The sequence below is a fragment of the Camelus dromedarius genome, chromosome 2 (assembly GCF_036321535.1).
Source record: "Camelus dromedarius isolate mCamDro1 chromosome 2, mCamDro1.pat, whole genome shotgun sequence".
In the NCBI taxonomy this organism is placed as follows: Eukaryota; Metazoa; Chordata; class Mammalia; order Artiodactyla; family Camelidae; genus Camelus; species Camelus dromedarius.
The window spans coordinates 14,682,955-14,702,292 of NC_087437.1; the positions used below are offsets into that span (position 1 = coordinate 14,682,955).

At 48.9% G+C, this 19,338-nt stretch overlaps 1 protein-coding gene across 1 annotated transcript in view; it reads left to right on the forward strand.

Moving 5' to 3' along the window:
- Positions 1-19,338, forward strand: part of BFSP2 (beaded filament structural protein 2) — a 61,134-nt gene that overhangs the window by 18,661 nt on the left and 23,135 nt on the right. Inside the window, exon 2 of the mRNA XM_064491256.1 lies at positions 17,117-17,199. Coding sequence (XP_064347326.1) covers positions 17,117-17,199 — 83 coding nt within the window. The remainder of the gene's footprint in view (positions 1-17,116; positions 17,200-19,338) is intronic.

The following is a 19,338-nucleotide window of genomic DNA, read 5'->3' on the forward strand; positions in this document are numbered from 1 at the left end:
GGCTTCTGGTGGCAGCCGGCCATCCTTGGCGTTTCTTGGCTTGTAGATGTTATTACTTCAATCTCTGCCTTCCTTCACCCTGGTGTCTGGGTTTGAATATTCCTTTTATGCAAACACGGAGTCACACTGACCTAGGGCCCACCCTGATGACCTCATCTTAACTTGACTACATCTGCAAAAAATCTTATTTCCAAATACGGTTGCCTATATGGGTATTCACTGGAGGTTAGGACTTCAACGTATTTTGGGGGCGGTACACAATTCAACCCACAACAGCAGCTATTATTTTTATCACATTATAGTCATGATTTCCAACAGTTTATCCTACTTCCTCAAATGTCATTTTTAAAGGTTCCAGAAATGCCAAAATTTCTGCACTTTATCCACTTCACCCTCACTCCCTTTTTCACTTGATATCAGATCCCAGATCCTATGAAACCACACAGAGCTTGGGGTTCAGACAGAAACGCCTTGGTACAGAGACCAGAGAGAGTACTGTTCATATAGTGGAGACAGTATATGCCATTGTTGGACAGTAAATGTCACTAAATGACTCCGTGATCTTAGACAAGTTACTCCACCTTTCTGAACCTCAGTTTCCCCGGCTGTTAAATGAAGAGATTGGGTCAAACTGGCATCTCCGTGCAGACACACAGGGAATCGTCCAGATTCCCTCTCATGACTCCAGAGAGCAGGGTGTTACTTTACCAGGCCCTCCGTGGACATGCAGAGGCCAGTACAGCTTGTTGCTAATTGGCTGTGTGCCCGGCAGCAAATCCCTTTTGCTCTGGGCTCCTCATCTATAAAATGAGAGGGTGGAACGCTCTGACCTCCCAAGCCTTGGGCTCTGGGTCTTTCTGTCACCGTTCCTCATCACCCCGACACAGCGGAGGGAACGAAGGAGCAGCCGTCCCTGGAGGCTGGTTCTCTAATCCTCCGTGGCTCTGCTGGTTGGCCCACTGCAACAGGAATGTTCAGCACACCACTGGCCGCCTCCCTCATTTCAGAAGGTCGGGCGGTGGCCTGTGCCCCAGCACTGATAAAGCAGTTTTATTGACACCGCCCCCCATATACCTGCCAGAATTTGCCCCAGGTCTTGCTAACTGGCAGTGAAGGGAGAAGCTGGCTAGACAGAGGGCCACTGAGAGAACTCAAAGCTCACACCTGATTCCAGATTTCAAAACCCAGATTAAATTAAACCAATGGACACCTGGAAGTTCCAACTTGAGCAGCCCCCAGCATCTTGCCTGACCTAAAGGTGGTGCCTGATCCAAGTAAACCCTCTTTCCATTTTCAGGCAGACCGCCATGGCAGCTCCCACCACCCGCGGTGCTCATTAATTCCCAGGAGCGGGATGTGGTCTGAAGGACCGGTTCTGAATCTAGTACCCGGCACAGTTCCAGACACATGGCAGGGAGGGAGAGAGGGAGGAAGACAGAGATAGTACATCACAGTGATTAATGTAAAAGCTACAGAATCTGAAAGAACCAAATTCAAATTCTGACTTTGCCACTGACCAACTTTATAATGTAAAACAAATTTCTTAACCTCTCTGAATTTCAACGTTCTCATCTGTAAAAGATGGATAATAATATTTACTCTACAAGATTGTCCTGGGAATTAAATAATTCACTTAGAGCACGTAGCATAGCGCCTGGCCACGGCAAGCATGAGATAAGCTGTGGGAGTAATTAAGGTCTTTGTTTGTAGTGGTTAAAATGGTAACAACTGCTTGGATTGCAAGGCCCTCCTGTTACCATCTGCCCAGCCAACTCTGCAGCACCTGGAGTGAAGGAATTAGCAGTTACACAGGGGCAATCAGAAATGGACCCTTGGTGTCTGGGCAGCATCCCACTTTGTGGCAGAAATCCAAGAGTGGTCTCCAGGCCAAATCAGAACGGCCCCGTGGAGGTGGGGGAGTCCCAGGTGCTGCCTCTGACTGGGTTCTCTTGGCAAGTGGCGCCACCTTCTGGCTGCTCCAGAAACTGTCTTGCATACCTGGTCACCCAGCTGCAAAACGCGATTTGTGCCAAGTTCTGGATGCGTATAATTATCCCTTCACTGCCGAAGCCACCCTGATCCTGAGAGGCCAGCCACGCGCTGCATGCCGCCCCGCAGTCACTCCATTCATGTCAGAATTTCCACGGCAGCTCCCAATTTCCTAAGGATTATAAACCAACCATAAAATTTCAATTTGCCCTGAGACTGCATATATTCTCCAGCAAGTCTTATTCTCTCCTGCTTCCAGTTGTGATGGGAGAACCCACCCCCTCCTTTTCCCTCTCAGATGCATCTTCTATGGCTTCGGGTTTTAGGTGAGCACTTGAGTTTGGAGTCAGGGGTCCTGAGTCCCATCCAGTCTCACCAAATACTTTGCACGGGTCTCTAATCTCTCCCACCTTCAGCCTCCATATCTGCTAAGAAGCGGGAGATAATTACACCTGCCATCATGGCTCTGACCCTTTTGAAATTTAAGGAGAATAACATGAGTGGGAAACGGCTTTGTCAGTGTAGGAGATTAGGCTGCAGCTCCTCAGCCTGTGGGTGTAATTAGTGTCACATGTAAGTACAGAATCTTAGTGATGCTGGCGTGTGCCGGCCCCGCCCCCTTCCTCACCAGCAGGCTCCACAGTGTAACCTTTGTCATAGCAGCTGCCAGGGGGCTGGCCCAGAATTCAGTTTCATTCTGTTCATTCATCAGGCATTGAATGTGGGTCTACTCTGCACCAGGCACTATGGAATTCAGATATTAAAGGGGTCAAGATTCTCGGCCTCCAGGACCTGGAGGTCCAAGAGGGATGAGGAGTAAATAAATAAATCCACACATTGTTGAGTGCCTGCTGTGTTCCAAGCACAGTGATGGGCGTGCGATGGATGTCAGCCGTGATGTGTTGAACAGGAGGGACCCACGAGGTATAGTTACAGAAGCAGCTTTGGTTTGGAAGGAACCTCTTCCAAAGTCCCTTTTAACATGTTCAGTGGGAGGTAAATACTGTTTCCTGCCCCTGGTTGAAAACATGGAATGGTCTCAGGATTTTTCTGACCACTTGTAAGTAATTAAAAATCCCATGCTCGATACTAACTACTATATATAAAATAGACAAACAATAAGTTTCTTCTGTAGAGCACAGGGAACTATATTCAATATCTCATAGTAACCTATAATGAAAAAGAATACAAAAACAAATAGATGTCTTATGTATTTAAACATTATACTGTACGCCAGGAATTGACACTGACTATACATCAATTAAAAAAAAAAATCCCATGCTCGTTTTAAGTCATTAAACACAGTCCCAGTCGGGTAAATAGCATGTCTAGTCAACATGGTATTCAACCCGTGGACCTTCCATTTCTCCCCTCTCCGAGGCAGGGCCCTTCCCAACCCCCACTCCCCGCTGCCTTTTCTAACCCAGCTGGAGTGTGAGCAGGAAGGAGGGAGAGACAGGGAAAGCGGGAAGTTCCCTTTCTGAGCGATGCTGTTGTGATATGGCTTCGCAGGATATGGGGCTGGCTGAAGTTTAAACCAGATTCCTTCTCCTGGGGATACTTCCCTGGGTTCTTCTGAGACCCCTTGCTCGGGCAGCTGCAGGGAGAAGCCCTCCTTCAGCTGATGCCCCACTGCACCCCTACCTTGAAGGCGGCCTCTTAGGCGGGACGTTCTCAGTGGAGCCCAGGCCACCATGCCTGTTGCAGACTCCACCTCCTTTGCCCAGGACCTTGGTGACACTGACAGAGGAGGGAGTGGCTTCCCGGTCTCGGCTAGGGCAGAATAATATTGTGTCACACATGCACGACTTTTAATCATCTTGCAGCCCTGGGGAGAAAGTTTCCTTATCCCTGCTACAAAGAGGGACTTTTAGAGCATCACACATCCCCAGGTAACAGAGACAGGGTTTAAAGCCCTGTCTTTCCAGTCAAGGCCCTCAGTTTTCCCATGAGTCCTCGCTGTGGAAACTAAAGGGCCGAGGGTGGGCCTTGGGGCTTGGGAGGGGCCGTCACGCCTCTCTGCCTTGGTTCTTCCTCTTGCATGAGCTTTCATGATCTCCGAGAGCCCTTTGCATTCTAAAACCGTGTCATGAAATTTTTCAGTGGAGGTTTCCTAGAAGCAGAGAAATCTGCAGGGCCTCACCTCCAGTGGGGGAGGTAGCCAGGCAGCTGAACTCTCTCTTTCCTGCTCTAAAACCCTACGTCTCATTGGGGCTTGTACCTGAAGCCAGTGTCGGGGAGACAGAAACACCACTTAAGTGGTACCGGGGTTCCACCCCCTCAGTGAGGATGTGTCCTGCGCTGGGCTTCAGACAGTCTCCTTCCCACGGGCCTCTCCGGGTGGAAGGTTGTGCCGTCCTGAGCCTGAGGACGGTGTGTCAAGAGAGGAACTTCCCAGATAACATGACTCCTAGTTTAAGACTCTCTCATCTGGAAAAGCCCCAGCTGTGCTGCACTCACTGACTGTGGATCCCCAAGATGGGGATTCTAAGGGATTTCCAAGGATAATCTGGGCTGTGCATCGGCAGGGTCTTCCTAACACCCCACTTTGGTGCCATATGTGGGACCACAGTGCACAGCACTTCCTCCACTGTGTTTCCCTAGATCCTCACAGCCTCCCTGTGGAGTAAATGGAACAGGGGTTATTACGTCCTGTTTACAGACGGGGAAACTGAGGCTCAGAGGTGAGAAACAGATGTCTAGTGAAAACGAGAGCCAAGGCTTCAACCTCAGCTTCCTGTTCCAAGCCTAATACTTTGACTTCTGTCCTCTCTTGCTGATGTTCACACGGGCGTTTCCCCGCCCTTCCCTAAATGGCTCCCTATCAAACTCCCATTCCTGGACCTGAGCCCGCACCCACCTTCCTGCTCCCCGGCCAGCACCGCGGGTAGGAGGTGCGATGAGGTCACACGCAAAGGAAGAATGAGGATTCTCCCATAATTTCCGACAGACCATTAGCCACATCCGCCACGCCAATCTACTGACTGGCTTATTCTGTCCCACTGTAATAAATCGAGGTTACATGTCCACATAACAGAAAAGGGTTTGTCTCGTTTGTTACATTAGCCTGGGTTTGTAGACTCAGACTCAAGGGTTATGCATATTAATTCCTGCTTGCCCTTAAATGTCCCTGGAGTTTCGGTGGCAAGTAACAAAGCTAACCTTTATTTGGGGGGGGGGGATGTACTTAGGTTTATTTATTTATTAATGGAGGTGCTGGGGATTGAACCCAGGACCTCGTGCATGCTAAGCATGCACTCTACCACTGAGCTGTACCCTCCCCACAAAACTAACATTTATTGAGCACTTACTACATGCCAGAATTTCATCCTGTGGTTCTTGCCTATCGTAACACATTTAACCTCACAACAACCCTATGAGGCTGATACTTTTATGGACCTACTTTTTAAAGAGGAGGAAACTGAAGCTCTGAGCAGTTCAGTAACTTTTGCTCGGAGGTAATAGAAACAAGACTTTCAACTTGGGTAGTTTGATTCCACAGCCCATGTGCCCAGCAACCCTCTAGACAGACTAAGGCGCAAAGCATCCTGACCCCAGGGGGTTTCTGAGATGAGAAGCACATGTGTCTTGGATGGATTCCCAAGAGGCAGAGCCCAGGGCTTGAGCAGGTGATGTTATCATGGAGCTGTTCCCGGGGAAACCTGTGAGGGAGGAATGAGCAAGAAAACCATGTCAGGCCAAGTCCCAGCTTCAGGGGGACTCAGGAGGGTAAGTTCCACCTCAGAGCAGTCCCAGCCCCGAGCAAGTGAGCTGGGCTCTCACACCCCACACCTGGCGGTCATTCCCAAAGGACCTGCCAGATGGGGGGCACTGAAAAGTGGGCTCTGCTAGCCTGAGGGTCCTGCTCCAAAAAGAGCCCCCAGTGCTGACTGTGGGAAATGGAAGCACAGGGAATGGGGAGAAGGTGGGGCAGGCAAAAATGGTGGCGAAAAAAAGAGAACAACTAATCCAAAGGGATGTGGCTGAGCATTGACAGTGTCTGTTCTAGCAGGTGCACCTGAAATCGTCTCCTAGAGCTTGTAATTTGGTTTAAGCCTCCTTAAGTCCCCAGCATATTTCTGAGCAATAGGCACTCTCCCTTCCCCCAACATATTCGCCTCCCACCGTCTCTGACCTGCCTTCTCCATGCCCGCCCCCCCGCCGCCCCTGTCCCAGCCAGCCTCACTCTACATGTTAGGGGCCTGCGGTGGGCGTGCCATTCACTGCACTGGTCTTCTTCTCCTAGTTTTGTGATGTTGTCTCATTTTATTCTTCTTGATTATGAAATAGGTCGAACATATAAAAAGGAGTACCCACCATCCAGAATTGTCAACCTGAATGTTATTTTGCTACAGACCTCTTTTTAAACATACAATCAAAGATTTCAGACACAATTGAAACCCTCTTTGTACTTCGTCCTGATTCCATTCCCCTCCCCAGTGCCACCCTGCTATAAATTTGGCATCGATCACTCCCACCAATATTGTTCCAGTTTTACTATGTATGTGTATGAATCCTTGATCAGATGGTTTCATGTGATTTTAAACTTTATATTCAATTGCATTGTACTGTGTATTAGGCAGGGTTCTCCAGAGAAGCAGAACCAATAGGATGTTTCTAGAAAGACAAAGAGACAAAGAATTGGCTCACACTATAATGGAGGCTAGAAGTCCCAGATCAAGATGTCAGCAGGTTGGAAATCCAAGGAAGAGCTGACATTCCAGTCCAAGTCCAAAGGCCATCTGCTGGCCAAGTCTTCTCTTTCTGGAAGACCTCAGTCTTTGTCTCAATAAAGCCTTCAACTGATTAGATAAGGCCCACCCACATTATGGAAGGCAGTCCACTTTACTCAAAGTCACCAGTTCAAATGTTAATCTCATCTAAAAACACCCTCACAGAAACACCCAGACGAATGTATGACCAAATATCTGAGCATCATGACACAGCCAAGATGATACATATAATTAACCATCACACAGTATTTCCCTCTGCAACTTGCTTTCTTCACTCCTCATTTTGTGTTTGAGATTTATCTATGTTGTCTCATGTAGGATTTCATCGTATTTATACCATAGGTTATGAATTTTTCTGTTGATGGCTGTAGATGGCTTTCAGTCTTCATTATCACCAGCAGGAGGGGCCTAAACGTTCTCATGCACCGGTGCCAGAGTTTCTCTAGGCCAGACAAACAGTAGGCAGCCAAATCCAATGAGGTGCCTGTTTTTGTAAATAATGTTTGCCTGGAACACAGTCACACCCACCCATGTACTAATTGTCTACAGCTGATTTCATATTGCCGGGCCGAGCTGTGTAGTTGCAACAAAGATTGTAAAGTCCACAAAGCGTAAGGTATTTCCTACCCGGCCCTCTTTGGAAAGGGTTTCTTACCCGGCTCCAGGTCCGTGCCGAGGAGCAGACGGGGCTGTGTCCAGCGTCAGCTTTTACATGGCAGTGCCAAACGGCTCCCCAAAGTGGCCACACATACTTATTCCCCCAGAAACAGTGTGAGAGAACCCCACTTTCTTCATATCCTCCCCTCCCAATAGTTTGCCAATCTGATGCTTCTGAATTCATTTCTTGTTTGTTATTTCACGCATTTGGCTCTTTAAATGTGTATCACTGATTTCATTCAACAAACATCTATTCAGGGATTACTGTGTGCCTGGTGCTGTCAAGATAAAGCCACCCCATTTTACAGCAGAAAAAACTGAGCTACTTAATGTCAGAATCGCGATCCAAACATGATAATAAGACAAGATATGGGTTTTGCAGGCGTGCCCCGGAGAAGGCAGTACCATGAAAAATCATCAAATAGCCGACATTCTTCTGCAGGCCTGCGAATGCTGGGTTGGGAAGTAAAACAACAATTTGTCTCTCTGCCCGCAGCTTCTGACAGTCAGGGGCACCTCCATCGTAATTCTTAGCAGAAAGGACCTATATTTCACACGGGCATCAGTAGACGAGTTTAGTAATTAAACTGGTTGTCAGTCTTCTTTTTTGACCTCAGAAAATAAAACATCTGTGATTATTAGAGAGAGAGTGTGAGAAGGAAACCGTCCACAATGGATTCAGCAAGAAATAGAGCTTTAGTATTTAAAGTTACCAAAACAGTCAATAAATAGAGGAAAAGGGAGGTGGGGCGTGAGTGAGCTAAACCTTCATTTGTCCGCTGGGAATCAATAAATAATGTCTCCGGCTGATAACACAGAGAGTCAAGACATTTGTAGAAATACGGGGCAGGCTCTGTACAAACAGACAGCTGAAACTGCGGGGGACCGGGGTGTGGGGAGAGAAAGGGTGGGGCAGGGACATGCTTGTCTTTACAAGCCTTTATAAGCATTTCTTTTTAGTATTCTTTAGTTTTTTAAACCAATGTATGTCCTGCTTTGGTAACGTTTAAATTGAAATATAAGAAGTATGGAAGAGAACACCTGAAATAGTTACGGATGAAGTGATATGTATGTAATAATCTCAGAGACGGGGCAGAGGTCAGTGGGAATAGAGGGGTTTTAATTACCCATGAGATTTTAGTTGTCAAAGTGAGGAGATGGCAGGGACCGGGGGCATCACTGTATTCTCTCTCTGCCTTTATACGTAGTTTTATGTAGTTGAAATTTCCCTTAATAAAACTTTAAAAATAAAAAAAGGGTAGGGGGGGGAAGGCATGGGCTGTGGGTCAGACAGATGTGGATTAAATTCAGCTGGGCCACCTAGTCCTATAGCAAGTTCCTGAACTGTCTGGGCCTCAGTTTCCTCCTCTGTATAATGGAACTTCTACAGAGGCATCCACTTTATATGACTATTCACATCGGGTGCAGGAATTAAATGAGATCTTGCCTGTGAAGGGCTTATCATGGCATAAAACATGGTAAGTAAGTACTTAAACAAGTGTTTGGGCTTGACACATTTGGTTGCCTCTGTTTTGAGTTTTATAAATTTGACTCTAAATTTTGAGTTCTGTTTCTCAGGCATCTTATACTCAGTTCTACACATTAAACTATGTTCTGCCTTATATGTCTGGGGTAATTTGCTCTCCTCCACTGCCTTAGTTCATCTACTCGGTTAACAAACATTTATTGGGGGGAGGGTATAGCTCAGTAGTAGAGCGTGTGCTTAGCATGCATGAGGTTCTGGGTCCAATCCCCAGTGCCTCCATTAAAATAAATAAATAAATAACCAAACCTAATTACCTCCTTCCCCCAAACAAACAAAATAATGATACATAAATAAAGTAAATAAAATTTTTAAAAAATTTATTGAGCACCAGTGTGCCAGGCACTGAGCTGGGTACTGAGGAAGCAGAGATGAGGGACTGTCTCTGTGTCAGGGACACACAGGTCAGTAGTGAGGAAAGACAGAAAAAGATCAGAATAAAGTCCAGCATGACAACTACAGTGAGAGAGATATACATACCCACAAGGGATATAGGGAGTCCAAAGGATGCCTAGGGCAGCCTGGACTGGGTTTTGAAGGATGAGTAGGAGTTCACCTGGCAGAGAAGGCAAACATGGACGCCAGGTGGCCTAGTTAGGTCATGACATGCAGAGGTAGCAGCATGAGTCAAGGTCTGGAACCTGGAAAGACCTGAATCTGTTCAGAAAAATGGTTCAGTTCAAAGCAGGGGAGAGAAGAAGAGAGAAACTAGAATGAAAAGCAGGGCCCAAGGTGTGAGGGTTTCTTCCAGAGTGCACCCCTGAGTAGATTCAAATTTGCATCTTAGTAAATTCATCCCAGCAGGAAGAGGAACGGGGAGTTGGAAAGCAGTTGCTCCAAATAGAGAAAGCAGAGAGAGAGAGACAGATGTCAGAGGAAGACAGGCCCACACACAGCCTCCCAGGTTCACCGGATCTCACTGTGCCTGGTGCTCAAAGCTCAGATGTGACAGGAGAATCTGTAGAAAATCAGGCCGGGAAGGGCCGGCTCATGATGAAGAAACCCTTCTAACATGTGCACCCAGGATCACATCCTGACATACAGTGGAGGTTCTACTCTTTAGTGCCCAATGCAAGCCCTTCAATTTGCAGGGCAGCTGGAGGCAGGATTCTGGGTGCGGCCAGAACCAGAACTGGGAGGGGTGGAGAGGCTTTCGGGGAAGGTGAAGCCGAGGGAACTTAGTCCTCATCACAGCAGAAGGCACCCTCGAGGGACCAGGTTCTCCTGACCGCCCAGCACTGGTGAACAGCCCCACCCACCGGTTCTGGCCTCTCACTCCAGGCTCGTCTGACCTCTCCTACAGAGGCCGTCTTCCCTCAGCAGAGCACGGTGTGACGATGAGGTCAAGGCTTATTTGCAGTACATTCTCAGAAGTGTCCACCGTCCCAGTCTTCCCCAGTAAGACCCAACCTTCGCCCTCGGTTCCCTGGTTCTCCCTGGACCCCAGTGGCTGTGGCTGTGCCTGGGGTGAACTGTCTGGGAGGTGGCACCCTCGCCACTACCTGATGACACGTTCCCTAACTCCACTTGCAGACGCAACCTGAACTCACCACGTGAGCTTTGTATTTTCCAGCCCCAGGGAACAGCTCTCAGGTTAAACCAGAAAAGAGATGATTAGGGCTTGAAGCAAGGCTGGATAACGGACGGGATTGATCTGAGGCACATCAGTGTGGGGACTGACATGCTTAGACTAGGGGGTGATGGGGGAGGGGCTGAAGGTGATTCTTAGGTAGGAACTCAGTAGGAACCTGGGTGTCCCCTGGGGGGAGGAACCGGGTCCCCTGCCCTGGTTCTCAGGAAGAGGCAGCACTATTGCAGGACTCAGTCCAGCTGTACCTCCTGCACCAGACACTGTGCTGGGGACGGACCAGCGGGACAGAAAGGCAACTCCTGGCCTCAAGGAGTTTATATTCTCGTGGCAAATACAGAGATAACAACTAATAAGCCAATCAACAAAATTGGTAAAATTGCAAGCTGCGTAAGTAAGAAAGCTGACAAGGCAGAGAGCAGCAGGGGGCGAGGAGGCCCTGCCCTAGGCGAGGTGATCAGGATCGGGGAGCCACCCGTGCAGAGAGGTGGGGAGAGCGGCTGGAAGACCAGACAGCAGCCCGCGGAGCCTCGTGAGCAGCTGGGAAGATTGACTCAAAAGCGGGGCCTGGAGGCCCCCAGTGTGTGCAGCCTCCCTCCCGCAGGGGTCTACCGTTCCCAGGCCTTCCCCACCCATAAAGTGGCCTTTGCCTGCGTTTCTAACTGCATCTCCTACAATAGCAGTGGTTCCCCCCAAATCAGCACAGAGCCTGGCACAGAGGAAACAATTATCATGCTAAAGACATGAAGGTAGGAGCGAGTAAGTGAAGGACTAAAGACGCATGTTTGAGATGAGCCCTAAGGTGGGGCAGGGTTTCTCAGGAGGCCAGGGCTCAAGGTATGAGTTGGGAAGGGCAGATGTTCTAGATAGAGGCAACAGGTGGGCCAGGGCCAGGAGGAAGTCCAGGAGCAGCTGGGAGGAAGAGGGCAGCCTGAGCAGGACTGGAGGCGGGTCTGTGCAAAGCAGAGGCTAAGTCGAGTGTGCGTCGTAAGCCTCTGGAAAGCGTGTTAAAACACAGATTGTCAGGACCCACTCCAGAGATTCTGACTCAGACATCTGAGGTCGGGTCTGAGAATTTACACTTCTCACAAGTCTTGGCAGGGTGCTGCTGCTGCCACTGGTCCAGGGACCACACTTTGAGAACCATGGGTATCACGTCCTCTAAGGAAGCCTCCACGCGGAGGCGCAGAGGACATCAAATGAGGCGGCTACAGGCACAGCTGAGGGCAGTCAGAGCGGACGCAGCCAGTGGTCAGCGCCCCCTTCCCCTCCCTGCACCATCCCTCCCAGAACACAGCCCTGGCCACTGCGACCTCTGACTGCCATCCCCCAGGACTTACCCACCGCTGCTCATCCACAGCATTTTACGCTTTGAAGGCTGACTTTTGTTTCTGGCTCTAGCAAAATTAACGCATCCTTATCCTTCAAGACCAGCTAATCTCATATAGCAATTCGCACTAATGCTGCTACAATAATGTCTCTTTTTAACAGGAGGCCTGGTGTTAAGTTACATACCCCTGATGGTAGGAGCCCAGGGGCTTTTGGGGCAGAAGGAGAGAGAGAATGAGAGGACGTCGTCTGCTGGTGTCCCACCCGCCACGTGCAAACTGCCAGCCTGCTCGCCCTTAAATCCGCCCTTGAGCACGATGGTGTGCTCAATTTATACTTTCCTCTACTTGAAATTGGGCAGGTGTGGCCCTGGGGCCACGAGTAAGTGTGCATTCACAGCATCAGTCAGTGACGCTCGTCTTAGTGTTTCGTATTTTATCACCTGCTCCCCTGGAAAGAAGAGGTGAGCAGAGAAGTGAGGTTAATTTGCATCCACTTCAACCATAAATCCAGGAGGACCAGGCAGCTACTGCACACCCCCAGGGCCTGACGGCAGGTGCTCAGCAGCATGAGCCCCTGGGCCTCGGAGTCAGACCCCCAGGTCTGCCCCAGCTCATCTCGGCTTATGGGGCTCAGAAACGGAAGCCCAGGGACTCAGAGCGGGAAATGGTTTGGTCTGATGGGTTAGCGTCCTCACACCCGGTGGGGAAGATATCTGCTCATCTTCATGATGCAGCCCAGATAGGAACCAGGAGTCAGGACTCCTCTATGCTACAGCAAAAACAAAAATCAAAAAACCAGAAAGCAATCTTCCACAACAGAGTCTCTCTTGATTCTGATGTTCCTTTCCGTTTCCAAAGCTGATGACAAAGACCTGCACACTTTTGAGTCACGGTGACCTGGTTTGGCCTTCTGGCTCTGCCGCTTTCCAGCTGTGCGATTTGAGCTGAGCTCAAATCACTCTCGGAGCCTCAGCCTCCTCACCCGTAAAGTAGGTGTGTTGATATCTGCATCAGAGGGGTACCGTGAGCATTTAGGGAAGTCATGAATGCTGAGTATTTAGTGGGGGGTCGGGCCCCATCAGTGAGCTGGTGTCTGCATACCAGGTGGCTCCTTGTGGATGAAAGGCTCTGCTTTCAAGCGGTGACCAGTTGCTCTTGTGTAAATACTCTGACCACAGCTGATTTCAAGCTACCAACGTCTGATCGCTGAATGCGGAGTTGGGAAGAGATGCATTGTAGCATGCCTTTATATACCGCTCTCATCTGTCAACTGAAGGAAAACGCACAACCTAAAAGTTGAGAGTTAAGTTTTATTGGGGACCTTACTGAGAACTGTAGCCCAGGAGATAGCCTCTCAGATGGCTCTGAGGAACTGCTCCAGAGAGGGAAGGTAAGAGCCAGAATGTATAGGAGTATGAGGCTGGAAAAAAACATGTAGTGGAACATCAAAAGATGACTGCTAATCACACACACAAAAAACAAAGAGCAAACAAACCAAAAAACCCAGACATCGCAAGCTAATGATGTCAGATGCAAGGGTCTGGGCTCATTGAAATTGCTCCTTTGATGTGCACCTTAACTATCTAGGGCCAGCATCCAAAGCACAGAACGCTTCCTGTTTTTCTCCATCCTGAACTGTCCTCAGGTTGCTCCATGGGGGTGGGGGGTTGATGGCTTTGTCCTCATAGAAGATTCTTTGTTTCCTGGAACCAAAGGCAGTGTTCCCTGTCAGCACGTCACACAGCACAACAGAAGCAAATAACCTCAAAAGCAGGGATGACAGTCAAACACAGTAGAACAGTTAGGGAGTGATGAGTATCCATTACCCTTGCATTTTGAGCATTTATTACCTTTGTTTTAAATAAAATTTTATTTAATTTTAAGTTCACATAATTAACATTTTCCTGATGGCTGTGTTTAGCAACCAGCTCACGAAACTCCTGAAATATTTAACCATCTGCCCTGGCAAGCCAGGACAATCCCACATGAGCCAGCTCCAGCACATGGGCTGGGCACACCTGTAGGTGGGCAGTAAGTCTGACTTCCCCTCTGACCCAGAGGACGTCGCCTCTGCGGGGCTGAGGGGCCGCAGGAGGCTAGAGGAAGGCCCTCTGCGGCTCAAGGGTGGACCGGAGGTCTATTTTAGGATGCACGGCCAGCAAACTGCGCTTTGGCAAGTTGGAGCCTATAATTAGCCTCCGCTTGAGGCTCCAATAGAGCCCTGGTTTTTAACTAAACAACAGCAAAACCAGGGAGGCCCCCAGCTTCCCTGAGCCCAGAGCTGCCCGGGCCTCTGGACAGACACTGGGCCGAACTACTCCATCTGCTGGGCAGCGTCCAAAGGGTCCCAGACAGCCTCCTGTCCTCAACCCCGAGGGACAAGTCGGAGCAAGGACAGAGCCCCAGCCTCGCCTCCCTCACCTCCGCGCAGCCTGCGTTTCCCACCCCCTCCCTTGCCGGCAGCCTCTTATTTATGAGGAGTCTGCGGTCCGCTGGGGAGACGTTACAGATTCACAAAGGCCAAGCCAAAAGGCAGCAAAGCCAAGCGCTAGCGTGTTTACTCTGGACAGCGGGACGTAGGTGGCTGCGTTCCCAGCCATCTTTCTGCTTTTCCAGAATTGTGTGCCTCTGAATACAGTTCACCTATTCTGCCCCTCCACCACTCCAGGTTTGGTTTTGCTTTTTACTTTTTCTGTCTACCCCCTGGGTTCCAAGCTTTTAACAGCAGAAACAAAACAAAGCTGTACCCAGGTGAAGAGTTTAAGCCTCAAGCTCCCTGACGTGCACACCCTCCTCTGCATTAGTAATTTTTGATTCTTTTTCTTAAAGGCCATCTCCCAAATGGCACACGTGCCAGGCCATCCCTGCCCGCATCTGGCCCTACACGGCCACCTAGTTGGTCTAGAGCACTTTTGAAGCCGTCTGCTCCGCAGTGGTGGCTTTTGAGCCCACGATCTGGACACCTGTTATGACTCGGGGTCCCACACGAGGGCATGATTGTGAGAAATCAAGCAGGGTAATTGCCTTGGGCTTCAAATTTGTCATCTGTAAAATGGCATCACTGAGTGTCCGAAGACTAGGAAAGGGGGCTCCTGAATGTGAGGGCGGCAATGTATGAGGAGGATGTAGAGGGGGTTCGGCCAGGCAGCCAGAGGTCCTCAGAGAGGCCTCAGGTAGCCAGAGCCCTTGAATGAACTATATTCAGTGATGTTAAATGTAGTTCCTTGTTTTCTGTATTCTTGATTCTCTGCAGCTGGGCCTCAGTGACAAGGAGGGACTTCCGCATGCAGGACTAGCAAACCCTAGAGGCAGTGACCACTTACTGTGAGAGCATCTTTGAGGCGCAAACCAACCAATCCCAAGTCAGTGCCCCAGCCCTGACTCCCAGCCTCCCCTCTCTGGCTCTCACACTCCAGGAGGCAACATCCCTCTGCCCTAGTCACCTCCAGACCAGGTACCAGACAGCTAGGAACCACCCCTACAGCCCAGAGACCGCAGAAATTATTCAAACCAGCCGATCCCAGCTGCTTACCCCACCTCGCCCATTCCTTCCCGTGAAAACCACAGCAAAGCCTTTAGCCCCTGTTTTCTCCTCAGCCCTTCTGCTTCCTGACCACCCCTGGTCCTTCCCGACATGGCCCTGTGTGGAGTGGCTGCCCCTCCTCGTGGGTAACAAAAGATCTTTTCAACATCAGTCATCACCTGATCTGCTGGCCTCACCATACCTGAATAAGAGCAGGGTACATTTTAAAACACCCTTTGTGGGGGCTTCCAGAAAATGACCTCCAGACCTGGGATGGGGGAGGCTGGGAATGGCTCACCATGGTCACACCATTCATTCATGCATGCCTTCATTCAACGGGTGTTGATGGAATGTCCACCACACGCAGAGCTTGGGGACACAGCAACGAACAGGGAGCTGACCCTGGGGAAGGGCCATGTCTGTGTGGTGGATGAGGGGTCTGCTGGGGGAACCGAGGGAGCACAGTGTGGGCACGTCCCAGCTACGGCTGGGAAAAGTGATGGTACTCCCCCGTTCCAGCAGGGTCATCCTCTGCTGTTTGTCTATTTCGTTGATTTTCCCACTAGCAACCTCATCTTCACACACTGGGGAGGCAGCACCTAGGGCCCCTCCCTCTCCCCATCCTTTCCATCTCTCTCTGGTCTATGACCTCTGGTGCTGGAAGTCGTCCACCGAGTCAACGAAGAACTTGCTGCTCACTGACATTCAAGTGCAAAGGACTGATAAGACCTTAAAACAGTGATTTGCATCTTTCTTTTTTCAAATTGTGTATATTTTTATTAAACATGATTTACATATAGTAAAACACAAATCTGAAAGGTACTGCTTAACAGATTTTTGGCACTTATATATCAGTGTAATCACCAGATCCAGACAGGGAATGTCTTTATCATTCCAGAAAGCCTCCTCAGATTTGCAGATCCTTCTTTTAAAGTAACGGTTATTTTATCCCTACCCCAAACCGAAGATTATAGAAAAGCCAGGATGTAAAAGATATTTTTAAAGGAAGCTTCTCGGGTTAAGAAGAGAACCATCCCCCCCATTGCCCACCTGAAGGTATTGGGGGCCAAGTTAGAGAAATCATTCTTCTGGGCTCCATGAAACCCCAGAACTGTATGTACAGGGTTTATATCCACATGCATGTTTTGAGGCTGGACAGAATTCTAGAGCCGTGCTGTTCAGCACAGTGGCCACTGGCCACCTGTGGCTATTTAAATTTAAATTTAAATTTATTAAGTTTCAATAAAATTAAATGTTCAGTTCTTTAGTCTCCTTTACCACCTTTTGAGTGTTCAGTAGCCACATGTGGCCACCGTCTTAGAGAACGCAGATACAGAACAGAAAGTTCTGCTGGACAGCACTGGTCCAGAAATTTCATCAGCTTCTCAAAGGCATCCATGGCCAGAAATGGTAAGAGCCACTAAATCAAGCCAGTGAAACTTCATTTAAAGAGCCAGAAATTTTGCCGGAGGGATGAAAGCTTATCATTGTGACAGGCTATGAGCAAGTCTGTCTTGGCTAATCTTTTTGCCCCAAAAATCCAACCCCAAAAGCTCTTAAAAGATATCCAGATTTTATGCTTTATTGTCCAACTCCTCCCCCTTTATTAGAGAGGGACACTTGAATTCTAGAAATATTTGCCGTGAGAAAGGTGCTCTCAGTTCCCCAGAGCCTCTGTGCCCAGCGCTGGGGGCAAGGGGGAGCAGGGAAGGCATTGCAGTGACCTTGTCCTTTGGTGTGTGGTCATTCTAGGTGGGCGAGGCTGTCTTGGAAAATGCGAGGCTCATGCTGCAGACGGAGAACATCCAGGCGGGCGCAGACGACTTTAAGGAGAGGTAACACCCCACAGCAGAGGGGACTGTCCCTCAGCGCTCCAGACTCCTGGGCCACTCGGGTAATGCGGTTCCCGAGTCCGCAGCACTCACCTCCAGCCTCATGGAAGGCTGGGGGGAGTGACAGAGGTCCTAGGAGAACCCAGAGCTAAGATGGTCCGGCTCAAACCTCCTTGGAGACATAAACTGGGTCTCAGGGCCTCAGAGATCTTCCCAGCGTCACTGGGTTTAGAGCAGGGGTCTCAAAACCTCATGTGCATCAGAGTCACCCGAGGTGCTGAAAGAAAACGCAGATTGCTGTGCCCACCCTTAGAGCTTCTGATTCAACAGGTCTCAGGAGGGACCCAAAACTTAATGTTTCTAACAAGTCCCCAATGATGCTGATCCTACGGGTCCCAGGACCACACTTTGAAAACTACTGGTTTAAAGCAATACATCTCAGTGTAGGGACTATATATTACAATTACATGTGCACTTAAAAATGCCAGCACACAACCCCCACAGACTAGTTAAACCAGAGTCCCGGGTGGGAAGAGGGCAAGGTGGGGAGGGCAGGCTACAGTATTTTTAAAGCTGACCAGGTTCTCTTAGTATCCACCTAGCCTTGAGAACCACCTCTTTGGAGCCTAATACAATGTTTTGTTTCCCTAAAGTGTGATGTGTAGACCATTGATGAAGATCATTTTACCTGGTATAAAGATAAACATTTTATTTTTAATAGTCATGTATTCATTTTTATAGTTACCTTCTATTATATGGCCCATGGAACTTTACCATGTATAGTAACAATTTAAATTTTATTTAATATAAAGAGCTTTTAAGGTTGATTAAGATTTACTCTTTAAGCAGACGAATTTAAGGAACAATATAAAGTAAATGATACAGGAGATACACATTTAGGGCAAAATCATGAAGGTGAGTGAGGTCTGAGAAACATTAGCCTTATGGAGAAGCAAAATGAAGACCTTTTTATGGATGAGCACAGTGATTTTGAGAATATTTTGTGGGAAGGATGTCCTGGGGGTTGAGCAACTGGGTGGGCGATGGGATTGTTAGTCCCTAAATCGGCAAAGATGAGGAGGAAAGGCATACAGTTGGGAATCTTTGGGGAAGACCACGGTCCCACAGCCATTCTTAGGACTAAGAAGGGTATCATGATGGAAACAGCGATCTCTGCATCTCCCCAGACCCCTCGTCATGTCCTTTCTCTAAGACTAAGCTTCTCCACCTGCTACAAGACTCTCCATTAGTGGCCACTCTGGAGTCAAGGAGACTCTCAACCAGCCGGGGTTGCCGTCCTGCCCAGCACTGGTAGCCAAGGTCACAGGTACACAGAGAAGTGAAGCCAGCATCCAGCCACTGACAGCTCCCTGCGCAATTAAAGACAGGTGCCAACAGACATGAAGCCATTCACACTAAGTTTAAGGTAGAATGTATTTAGGAGTGAAATTAAGGTAGGACCTGCCTGAAATTTCTTTCACTCATTCATTCGTTCATTTGTTTCTGCATTTGATCATTCATACATTATTTTGCCTACCTGGAAACCAATGTATATGAAGAATGGAGGAAGGAACTGGGAATGCATAACCTGAGGAAGAAAAGGCTTGGAGGAGTGGAGGGGATGGAGCTGGGGGGATGAGAGTGTCTCCAAATATTTGTAGGACGGCCAGAGAAAGGACTAGACAGACTTTGGGTGTTCCAGCTGGTGGAACTCAGACTCTTACAGGAATGGAGACTAAAGGTCTCAAAGGAAGAAATTTGCAGTAGTTAGAGCTGTCCAAAAAGTGGCATGGCGGCCTTGGGAGGTGATGAGTCCCCATCTCTGGAAGTACTGAAGCAGGGACCACATGATCACCTATCAACAGTGCCATCAAGGGATTGTCACCGGGCAGGAGTTTGGATAGTTGAATGCTAGTCCCTTAAAATTCTAAGACCTTAAGATGCTTTCTGGAATGGGAGGTGTGAGATTTCTCCCTTCTGTGCATGGATGAAGGTAAGGGGTGAGATGTGGCTGAGTGGAAGGCCATGGGAGGAAAGGAAGGACACTGGGAGAAACTGGCAAAGATGCTGGGTAGTTGTTAGGGAAAAGGGCCTGGGCAAACCAGAGATTGAGACAACTCAGAGGGGCCAGTTTCAGACTTG